Source organism: Phyllostomus hastatus, unplaced genomic scaffold, assembly GCF_019186645.2.
Source record: "Phyllostomus hastatus isolate PE091 unplaced genomic scaffold, TTU_PhHast_1.1 phas_scaffold_93, whole genome shotgun sequence".
In the NCBI taxonomy this organism is placed as follows: domain Eukaryota; kingdom Metazoa; phylum Chordata; class Mammalia; order Chiroptera; family Phyllostomidae; genus Phyllostomus; species Phyllostomus hastatus.
In genome coordinates this window covers 40,446,944-40,458,261 of record NW_025334042.1, presented here as the reverse complement: position 1 = coordinate 40,458,261, position 11,318 = coordinate 40,446,944, and the positions used below count along the sequence as shown (strand labels likewise).

The 11,318-nt window shown below is 52.3% G+C and overlaps 1 protein-coding gene across 1 annotated transcript in view; it reads right to left on the bottom strand.

Annotated features, from left to right (window-relative positions):
- Positions 1–8,601, bottom strand: part of LOC123813082 (filaggrin-2-like) — a 9,807-nt gene extending 1,206 nt beyond the window's left edge. Inside the window, exons 1-12 of the mRNA XM_045830129.1 lie at positions 8,373–8,601; positions 8,044–8,133; positions 7,288–7,569; positions 6,721–7,008; positions 6,159–6,446; positions 5,569–5,856; positions 5,002–5,289; positions 4,472–4,726; positions 3,900–4,187; positions 3,335–3,622; positions 2,768–3,055; positions 2,270–2,488 (exon numbers count right to left, since the gene is read on the bottom strand). Of these exons, the coding sequence (XP_045686085.1) occupies positions 2,270–2,488; positions 2,768–3,055; positions 3,335–3,622; positions 3,900–4,187; positions 4,472–4,726; positions 5,002–5,289; positions 5,569–5,856; positions 6,159–6,446; positions 6,721–7,008; positions 7,288–7,569; positions 8,044–8,133; positions 8,373–8,601 (3,091 nt within the window). The remainder of the gene's footprint in view (positions 1–2,269; positions 2,489–2,767; positions 3,056–3,334; positions 3,623–3,899; positions 4,188–4,471; positions 4,727–5,001; positions 5,290–5,568; positions 5,857–6,158; positions 6,447–6,720; positions 7,009–7,287; positions 7,570–8,043; positions 8,134–8,372) is intronic.
- Positions 8,602–11,318: the final 2,717 nt, after the last annotated feature.

The following is an 11,318-nucleotide window of genomic DNA, read 5'->3' as shown; positions in this document are numbered from 1 at the left end:
CAGGATGGTGCAGCTCTGTGCTGAAAAGGGTGGATTCCCTGGGTGATCAGGCCTAAGAAAGAATATGTAAATTACTGTGAAACCTTCTTTGTTTAGAATGCTCTCAGTTGAATGAGAAGGGTCTTAGGAGGAAGTCAGTTTGTTCCTCAAAGCCCTACAGCTCTTTGACCCTGACTCAATAGACCGGCAGAGTTCCTTGCTTTCTATAGTTCCTTACTTCCCCCTAATGAGTACTGTACTTTACCTGAATTATTATGCAAAATGAGCCCAATAAAAGCAGGTATGGACTGTAAATCTGTGCGCTCCTCACTAGAAGGGGTGGCCATTTCATCCCTACTTCTCCACAGAAACTAGTTTGTCTCTGTGCATGTTTTTTCTGTGCATCTGCAGCGTTCCGTGGTCACTGCTGGCCAGTGACCCACGCAACATCTGTGGGCACCCACTTTAGCAGCTGCTCAGCTTCCCTCATGTATGTGGACCCAGATTGGTGGGTCCTATCCCCTCTCCATGGATATTAGCATTTTTACAGGTTCCCAGCTATTTCTTCAGTGCTCTGATGGGTAGTCTGGAAAATGCATCTGTGGAAACTTGTGCAAGAATTTCTGTGGGGTAGCCCCCTAGGGTGAGCACTTTGAGGTGAAGGTGAGCACCTGTGAAACGTGCACAGGTCCTGCACACTGTCCTCCCAAAGGAGGCGCCTTTTCCTTTTTCTCTGTGGGGGATCTGCTGGGGCCTCTGCTTCCTTGCTCTGTGCCCAGGGCTGGTTGCTGCCAGACCAGGAGCCAGCCAGTGTGATGGGGACAGTGTTCTCTCCCAACTGTTGACAGCGCCTGGGTCCGCACTGGGGAGATCAAGAACCTCTGACATGTAGTGGTGTGAGCACTGCCTCTTGCTGGAAGTGCACGTGCTTGCCCCCCATCCCTTTGGAGAACACAGACTTTGGAGATTTTGCTGCATGACAGGGAAGTTGAACCTTCCTCTGGCCTTAGGGTATGAGGAATATTTTCTAGCCCGTGGTTTGTGTTTCCAGAATTCTGCATTTTTCTAGTTTTTGTTTGGGGCACAGCAAGAGCCAGCTATTGCCTGCCTGGCTTCAGCCCTGCAGACACAATTAGCAAAGAGGTCTCTATCTCAGCATTATGCACACATTGCCCAAAGGGATTCTTTTTTTCACATTTGACCTCTAATGCATGAGGGATACGCCTTTACAAACATATGTGAGTAAGAAAAAAAGACAGCTATTGTAACATTCCATCTGTAGGAATCATCCAGAGGAGGTAAAGGAAGACACGGAGCTGATCAGGAGTTGCCATGCACAGGAGGAGTGGGGCGCAGTGCACTTGGTGCGGAGTCTTCTTTTGCGAGATGGAACATCATCACATTGACAGAGGTAACACTTGCACAGCATGTGAATGTACACCATCCTCACAAATAGCATAATATGTAATAATAACACAACTTTTTTCTTTAATATTTCAATTGAAGGCAGCCCAGTGACACAATAATGTGAAACAAGGAATAAGGTCAGAGCGGAGAGGAAAAAGAGTTCCTGCAGTGAGTGAAATAGATGGTTGAGTGAAAACGAGCTCTACAGATGATACTAAGTGTTTCCAGATGAATGTCCTCCTTGGCAGGAACAAAGGCAGGATCGAGCGAAGATATGTCAGGAGATCCTAGTAGGACAGGCTCCATGAGGGGCAGGAACTGGATTCCCCTGGATCAAAAAGACATGTGGATTCAACCATGGCCCAGGAGGCTTAGGAGTCTATGGCAAAACAAGGTCAGATGAGGAATGAGATTCCCCACATGAGGATCTGCAGCCCACCACAACAGTCTTCACTGAGCCCTGGCTAGATGATATACGCTGTCCGTGAACACCAGTTAGGGGACTCAAATCTTTGCTCTTCAGTATTTCACTACTGCCAAGGACTGTAGTTGGAAGAGGGGACATTATCATTTCCATGCCTACATAAAAAAAGTCCTTAAAAGAGAAAACTAACAGGGTAGTCTAGAGTGGCTTCACATGCTGTCCCACATACCATGTCCACACACAAATGTCTGAGCAGACTTCAAAGCTAAGGTCTCACGTTGCCCTTGACAACTATTTTCACTTCTAACTGTATATCTGATAACTATGTTGCCCAATACGGTGACTACATTTTCCTTTACCATACAACAAGGACCTCACCCCAAATTTTACCTTACAGCCCAGAATCCCGCCGTTCCCCAGCTCCTCACATGGCCTCAGGAGGGAGAGGAGCCTGCTCACCCTCAGCCACAGAGGGCTTCTTCCTCCGACGCCGGCCCCGAGACTTGCAGGTCTCAGGAGGGTTCTGGTGGTCAATGGAGGGACCTGGATCCCCAGGAGGGTGACCACACTCCACCACAGTGGACTCGCCTGAGCCCTGGGTGGGTGGTTCACCCTGGCCCTGACCAGCGCTGACAAGGCTGGGCTCCTCCCTCTTTGGCTTCTCCCTGGGTCCAGGTGCTGTGGTTAGGAGAAGAGAGGTTAGGGCTTCCATGCTCACATCCCAATGGCTCCTCAAATTCAGTACACACCAAAAACGTTCCTAGTGGGTCCTCGTGTTACTGCCCCAACAGGCCAGGAATTCTCAGCCTTTGGAGTAGCTTTCTTAGGCAGAGGCCTGTACTTGCTATGGCCCACTGCATACCGCCCCCTCTGTGTGTCTGGCACCTGTTCTTCCCAGTAAGCTGGCCACCCAGTCTCTCCTTCTATATCCCACAAGGACCTCACCCCAAATCTTACCTTTCGCCCTGGGTGCCCGCTGTATCCGAGCTCCTCTCCTGGCCTCAGAAGGGAGAGCAGCCTGCTCTCCCTCGGCCATAGAGGGCTTCCTCTTGCGTGATCGCCCCCGAGACTCCCAGCACTCGGGAACGTCCTGATGGTCAATGGAGGGACCTGGATCCCCAGGAGGATGACCACACTCCACCACAGTGGACTCGCCTGAGCCCTGGGTGGGTGGTTCACCCTGGCCTTGACCAGCGCTGACTAGGCTGGGCTCCTCCCTCTTTGGCTTCTCCCTGGGTCCAGGTGCTGTGGTTAGGAGAAGAGCGGTTAGGGCTTCCATGCTCACATCCCAATGGCTCCTCAAATTTAGTACACACCAAAAATGTTCCTAGTGGGTACTAGTGTTACTGCCCCAACAAGCCACGAATCCTCAGACGTTGGACCAGCTTTCTTACACAGATGCCTGTACTTTCCACAGCCTAACCCATCAAGCTCCCTCTGTGTGTCTGGGATCTGTTCTTCCCAGTAAGCTGGCCACGCAGTCTCTCCTTCCATATCCTGCAAAGACATGGCCCCAATGCTTACCTTTTGCCCTGGACTCCCCCTGTTCGCCAGCTCCTCTCAGGGCCTGAGGAAGAAGACAGGCCTGCTCCCCCGCGGCCACAGAGAGGTTCTTCCTCTTCCGCCGGCCCCGAGACTTGCAGCTCTCAGGAGGATCCTGGTGGTCACTGGAGGGACCTGGATGTCCAGGAGGGTCACCACACTCCACCACGATGGACTCGCCTGAGCCCTGGGTGGGTGGTTCACCCTGGCCCTGACCAGCGCTGACAAGGCCGGGCTCCTCCCTGTCAGGCTTCTCCCTGGGTCCAGGTGCTGTGGTTGGGAGAGGAGAGGTTAGGGCTTGCATTATTACATCACAATGGCTCCTCAAATTCAGAACACTCCAAAAACGTTCTGAGTGGGATCTAGTGATATTGCCCCAACAGGCCATGAATCCTCAGTCTTTGAAGCACCTTTCTTAGGCTGAGACCTACCCTTGCCACGGCGCACCACATCCGGCTCCCTCTGTGTGTCTGAACCTGATCTTCCCACTAAGCTGGCCACCCAGTCTGTCCTTCTATGTCCCAAAGGACCTCGCTTTAACTCTTACCTTTTGCCCTGGACTCCCCCTGTTCCTCAGCTCCTCTTGGGGCCTCAGCAGGGAGAGCAGCCTGCTCCCCCTCGGCCACAGAGGGCTTCTTCCTCCGACGCCTTCCCCGAGACTTGCAGGTCTTGGGAGGGTCCTGGTGGTCAATGGAGGGACCTGGATCCCCAGGAGGATGACCACACTCCACCACAGTGGACTCGCCTGAGCCCTGGGTGGGTGGTTCACCTTGGCCCTGACCAGCGCTGACAAGGCTGGGCTCCTCCCTCTTTGGCTTCTCCCTGGGTCCAGGTGCTGTGGTTAGGAGAAGAGAGGTTAGGGCTTCCATGCTCACATCACAATGGCTCCTCAAATTCAGTACACACTAATAATGTTCCTAGTGGGTCCTAGTGTGTCCTAGTGTTACCTCCCAAACAGGCCACGAATCCTCAGACTTTGGAGCAGCTTTCTTAGGCAGAGGCCTGTACTTGCTATGGCCCACTGCATACCGTGCCCTCTGTGTGTCTGGGACTGTTCTTCCCAGTAAGCTGGCCACCCAGTCTCTCCTATATCCCACAGGACCTCACCCCAACTCTTACCTTTCGCTCTGGGTCCCCGCTGTATCCGAGCTCCTCTCCTGGCCTCAGAGGGCTTCCTCTTGCGCGATCGCCCCCGAGACTCCCAACACTCGGGAACATCCTGATGGTCAATGGAGGGACCTGGATCCCCAGGAGGATGACCACACTCCACCACGGTGGACTCGCCTGAGCCCTGGGTGGGTGGTTCACCCTGGCCCTGACCAGCGCTGACAAGGCTGGGCTCCTCCCTCTCTGGCTCCTCCCTGGGTCCAGGTGCTGTGGTTAGGAGAAGACAGGTTAGGGCTTGCATGCTTACATACCAATACCTCCTCAAATTTGGAACATACCCAAAACGTTCCTAGTGTCTACATGGAATATTGCCCTAATAGGCCATGAATCCTCAGATTTTGGACAGCTTTCCTAGGCTGAGGCCTGTCCTTGCCACAGCCCACCCCATCAAGCTCCCTCTGTGTTGGGACCTGTTCTTACCAGTAAGCTGGACACCCAGTCTCTCCTTGCATATCCCACAAGGACATGGTCCCAACTCTTACCTTTCGCCCTGGACTCCTCCTGTTCGCCAGCTCCTCTCGTGGCCTCGGGAGGGAGAGCGGCCTGCTCCCCCTTGGCCACAGAGGGCTTCTTCTTCCGACTCTGGCCCCGAGACTTGCAGGTCTCGGGGGTGTCCTGGTGGTCACTGGAGGGACCTGGATCCCCAGAAGGGTGACCACACTCCACCACGATGGACTCGCCAGAGCCCTGGGTGGGTGGCTCACCCTGGCCCTGACCAGCGCTGACAAGGCTGGGCTCCTCCCTCTCTGGCATCTCCCTGGGTCCCGGTGCTGTGGTGAGGAGAAGAGAGGTTAGGGCTTCCATGCTCACATCCCAATGGCTCCTCAAATTCGGAACACACCAAGAATGTTCCAAGTGGGTCCTAGTGATATTGCCCCAACAGGCCATGAATCCTCAGTCTTTGGAGCCTCTTTTTTAGGCCGAGACAAACCATTGTCATGGCCCACCACATCCAGTTCCCTCTACGTGTCTGGGACCTGTTCTTCCTAGAATGCTGGCCACCCAGTCTGTCCTTCTATGTCCCACAAGGACCTCGCTTTAACTCTTACCTTTCGCCCTGGACTGCCCCTCATCCTCAGCTCCTCCTGGGGCCTCAGAAGGGAGAGCAGCCTGCTCCCTCTCGGCCACAGAGGGCTTCTTCCTCCGACGCCGTCCCCGAGACTTGCAAGTCTTGGGAGGGTCCTGGTGGTCACTGGAGGGACCTGGATCCCCAGGAGGGTGACCACACTCCACCACGATGGACTCGCCTGAGCCCTGGGTGGGTGGCTCACCCTGGCCCGGACCAGCGCTGACAAGGCTGGGTTCCTCCCTCTCTGGCTTGTCATTGGGTCCAGGCGCTGTGGTTGGGAGAGCAGAGGTTAGGGCTTACATGCTTACATCCCAATGGCTCCTCAAATTCGGAACATACAACATTCTTAGTGGCTCCTAGTGTTATTGCCCCAACAGGCCACAAATCCTAAGACTTTGGAGCAGCTTTCTTAGGCTGAGGTCTATCCTTGCCACAGCCCACCCTATCAAGCTCTCTCTCTGTGTCTGGGACCTGTTCTTCCCAGTAATCTGGCCACCCAGTCTGTTCTTCCCAGTAATCTGGCCACCCAGTCTGTCCTATGCCCCACAAGGACCTCACTTTAACTCTTACCTTTCGCCCTGGACTCCCCCTGTTCCTCAGCTCCTCTTGGGGCCTCAGGAGGGAGAGCAGCCTGCTCCCCCTCGGCCACAGAGGGCTTGTTTCTCTGACTCGGGTCCCGAGTCTTGCAGCTCTCAGGAGGGTCCTGATGGTCACTGGAGGGACCTGGATCCCCAGGAGGGTGACCACACTCCACCACGATGGACTCGCCTGAGCCCTGGGTGGGTGGTTCACCCTGGCCCTGACCAGCGCTGACAAGGCTGGGCTCCTCCCTCTGTGGCTTGTCATTGGGTCCAGGCACTGTGGTTCGGAGAGGAGAGGTTAGGGCTTGCATTAATACATCACAATGGCTCCTCAAATTCAGAACACACCCAAAACGTTCTGAGTGGGTTCTGGGGATATTCCACAACAGGCCATGAATCCTCAGTCTTTGAAGCACCTTTCCTAGGCTGAGACCTACCCTTGCCACAGCGCACCACATCCGGCTCCCTCTGTGTGTCTGAACCTGTTCTTCCCAGTAATCTGGCCACCCAGTCTGTCCTATGTCCCACAAGGACCTCACTTTAATGCTTACCTTTTGCCCTGGAATCCCCCTGTTCCTCAGCTCCTCTTGGGGCCTCAGGAGGGAGAGCAGCCTGCTCCCCCTCGGCCACAGAGGGCTTCTTTCTCTGACTCGGGTCCTGAGTCTTGCAGCTCTCAGGAGGGTCCTGATGGTCACTGGAGGGACCTGGATCCCCAGGAGGGTGACCACACTCCACCACGGTGGACTCGCCTGAGTCCTGGGTGGGTGGTTCACCCTGGCCCTGACCAGCGCTGACGAGGCTGGGCTCCTCCCTCTCCAGCGTCGCATTGAGTCCAGGAGCTGTGGTTGGGAGAGGAGAGGTTATGGCTTGCATTATTACATCACAATGGCTCCTCAAATTCGAAACATACCCAAAACTTTCCTAGTGGCTCCAAGAGTTATTGCCCCAAGAGGCCATGAAGCCTCACACTTTAGAGCAGCTTTCTTAGGCTGAGGCCTGTTCTTGCCACAGCTTATTGCATCGGGCTCCCTCTGTGAGTCTGGGACCTGTTCTTCCCAGTCAGCTGGCCACCCAGTCTCTCCTTCTATATCGCACAAGGACCCCTCTCCAGCTCTTACCTTTCCTCCTGGACTCCTGCTGTTCTCCTGCTCCTCTCATGGCCTCAGGGAGGAGAGCGGCCTGCTCCCCCTCCACCATGGAGGGCTTCTTGCGACGCTGCCCTGGCGACCTGCCTGTCTCGGGTATGTCCCGGACAATGGAGTGACTTGGATCCCCAGGAGGGTGACCACACTCCACCACAACGGACTCGACTGAGCCCTGGGTGGATGGTTCCCCCTGGCTCTGACTAGTGCTGACAAGGCTGGGTTCCTCCCTCTCCAGCATCTCACTGGGTCCAGGCACTGTGTTTGGGAGAGGAGAGGTTATGGCTTGCATGCTTACATCACAATGGCTCCTCAAATTCAGAACATACTGACAACATTCTTAGTGGCTCCTAGTATTATTGCCACTCGAGAGTAGGAAGCCTCAGACTTTGTAGCAGCTTTCTTAGGCTGAAGCCTATCCTTGCAATGGCCCACTGCACTGGGCCCTCTCTTTGGGTCTGGGACCTGTTCTTCTTAGTAAGCTGGCCACCCAGTCTCTCCTTCCATATCCCACAAGGACGTCACCCCAACTCCTTCCTTTCGTCCCGGACTCCCGCTGTTCCCCAGCTCCTGTCATGGCCTCAGGAAGGAGAGCAACCTGCTCCCCCTCTGCCATGGAGGGCTTGTTCTTGAGACGCAACCCCTTAAACTTGCAGGTCTCATGAATGTTTTGGACACTGGAGGGACCTGGATATCCAGGAGGGTGACCGCTCTCCACCATGGGGTACTCACCTGAGTCCTGGGTGGATGGTTCACCCTGGCCCTGACCAGCGCTGACGGGGCTGGTTTCCTCCCTCTCTGGTGTCTCCTTGGTTCCAGGTGCTGTGGTTGGGAGAGGCGAGATCATGACTTGCATGTATGTATATCAAGGGGTCTGCAAATGTGAAAGACGCCCATACCATTCCTAGTGGCCCCTAGTGATATTACCCCTCTTGGACAGGAAGCCTCAGACTTTCCAGCAGGCTCCTTAGGCCCAGTTTTTATTGCCCCTGTGCAGTGGCTCGAGGTCTCACTATTCCTGCACCTACTCTTTTTTTTAAGCTTCCCACCTGCTCATTCACCTTCACTGACGGACTTGCCCCAACTCACACCTTTGGACCGGGACTCGTGTGTCGCTAGTTTTTCTCGTGTCACGTCAGGAGGGGCAGGAGCATACTCCTCCTTTGCCCAAAACTTGCCTTTTCTTCCACGATGCCTCCAAGCCTTTGGTAATCGAGGCATACGGTGGGACCTGGTGGAGGGAGCTGGTTCTCCAGGTTGGTGTCTGCCACCCGTCACAGCAGCCGCCATCCCCTCCTGTGGATCCAGTGGTGAAGTCTGAATGACAGTAGCTCGTAGCCAGTTGGGAGGCCTCTAGCCCTACCTCACCCTAGTCGCTGGTGCTTCTTCCCACTAGTCTTTCAACTTCATCGTCAAGCCCTTCCCTGTGTTTGTTCAGACGACCAGCAGAAAAGTAAGATTCACCTCCAGGGCTCGGGATAAACCTCGTGCAGAGGGCCCCATCCATACTCCACCTTCACCCTGCCAGTCTTTACCTGGTGTGTGAGCATGAGTGGCCCACTAGTGTTTTTATCGCCTCATCACACACACACACACACACACACACACTCTCTCTCTCTCTCTCTCTCTCTCTCTCTCTCTCTCTCTCTAACACAACTAGGTATCTTAGGGCTGCTCACGTATGATCCGAGTGGTGGCCTGGCCCAAGCAAAACCTCCCTGGTCCTGCCTCCTTTACCTCTGTATGTCGCCGTGAGAAGGGCCACAGGCGTCCTGTGTATGTCCTCCATCTACGGCGTCCACTTTTCTCCTCACTGCCTCCTCTTGTGAGGCCATGGCCTCGGGATGTCCTCACACAGCAACAGAACATGGCTGTCCTCTCACCATCCCTAGCCAACTGACCAGGGTAGGGGCAGCTTTATATCCTGGCTGCCCGGTTACCAGGGTTCAAGTTCCCTCACTCTTTTGTGAGGTCACTGCCCGGGTCACTTACCCCAAGCATCTCCTGACACAAGAGCAGTGACTTCACTTCTGATGACCAGTGACCTTACTACACCAAGCAAGAACACTCTAAGGCTGCCCCTACCCAGCTCTCTCGGCTAGAGACATTTGCATCAGAGGCTGTCTTTGTCTTGTCTGGTCACCTCCCAAGGCCGCTGGAGGTGCAGCAGCTGGTCATGAAGACTCCGTCTCCTTCTCCACCAGTGACGGGCAGGAGTGCCACAGCAGCAAGGGCCAGACAGGCCAGAAGTGACTGTGGCCACCTGGGGGTCTGGGAAACCAGGGCCCACAGATGGACGGAGAAGGATTCCTCCTTCAAAGGCACCCAGGGTCTCCAGGCAGCTCATGATTTCCAACTGCAACCTGGAGCACGGTGCCCCTGTTAAATGAACTGAGCCAGATGACCTGGAGCCCAAGGAGGCAGAGCCCAACGGGGAAAAGGCGGGGAAGGTGGGGTTGGTATGGGGAGGGAGGTTGACGTGTGCTTATGGGGATGAAAATTTTTATTATTTGGGGTTTTTGGGGGGTGGTTCATCTTTTTTATCTTTTCATCCTTCATTTTTCCATGGTGTGATTAATTTTAAATTATAAATAAAAGTTCTTGTTTATACTGTAACGTGTGCCATTCCTGAGCTTGAAAAGAATTATATTTGGGGCAATGGGGGATGTGGCACAGCAACGCAACATGTAATAAAATTGAAGTTAAGGTAATGCGGTTTTTAGACATTGAATGTGGAATATGAAGAATAAAGGAATAAATATCTAGCAATCCAACTTGCTAGAAATTTATATATATAGCAGAACACCAAATTGCATAGTGAAAATCAATGGGATTTTACAATTTTGAATGCAGGATTAAAAGTAAAACCATCCTTAACTTTAAAAAGAATACAGATGCATTAGTCCCTAAATAATTAGTTTTTGTATTTTCTTGGTCGATTGGGATGGCAAATTGCCTTCTGCAATTATGGTGGCTTTACTTAAGATAAAGACTTACACCTGGAAAGAAAGGCTTCATTCACTGAAAATAAAAATAATAACAATAAGCTTCAAAATGTCTACCACATTTTTTTGCACACCAAAAAAAAAAAAGCTGTTGAATTACACAGTTTTACAAAATCCCTTAGGCCATGCACTATAAAACCAAATGTAATTCAGCATTCATGTATGATGAACACATCTTTTATTGCCCTATTGTTTGCAGACCCTTTTTCTTAAATATGAAACCATACTTCTAAATCTCTGATCTTTCTTAGTTTCCTTTCTCTCTATTTAGAAAAGATTAGGTCGCATTTTCTTAGGAAATTACAAATTTTCAGTGTTAAACATTTGTTTTTCCCCATCCATTCTTCTATTTCAGAGTACTGCTTTCTTCCAATAGTCTTACTTTTTTCCTGGTTTTCCCTGTAAACTTTCAGTCAGTGCCTTTAATTTAATTTCACATTTGCTAACCAAAGGCACATTTCCATTCCAGTAGCTCTATTCTCACTATTTTTAAAGACAGTACCTCCCATTAAATTCTTCCTTCTCCACTGCTGTACCTACTTACATACACACACCACCACCACCACCACCAATAACAACAACAACAAAACAACATAGCAGCAACCAAAAGGAGATCTTCCAGGCTGAATGCCATTCAGTTGCTTCCAGAAATCTAAGCTGGATGAAAGCAGAACCTGGCCCATGTTTACCAGCAGCAGCTAAGCTGATTGGCTACTGATTTAGAACAGATCCAAACAGTGTTTCTGGAACAATGAAACAAAGCTTCTAAAATTAACAGGAGGTGGTTGTTATACCCTAACAAGAATAGTAAAGGGCTGATTCCATTGACTTATTTCTTATTCTAGACAAAGGGTACCATTGAACCCATGCTAAATTCTAGTTGGGTGGACAAAATGATGTTTCGTCAAATTATGAAACAGTGCAATATGATAAGGATAACCTGATACTGTACTTCCGAGCAGCACTAGTACTACTGCCTTCTCTTCACCTCCATTAGGTGTC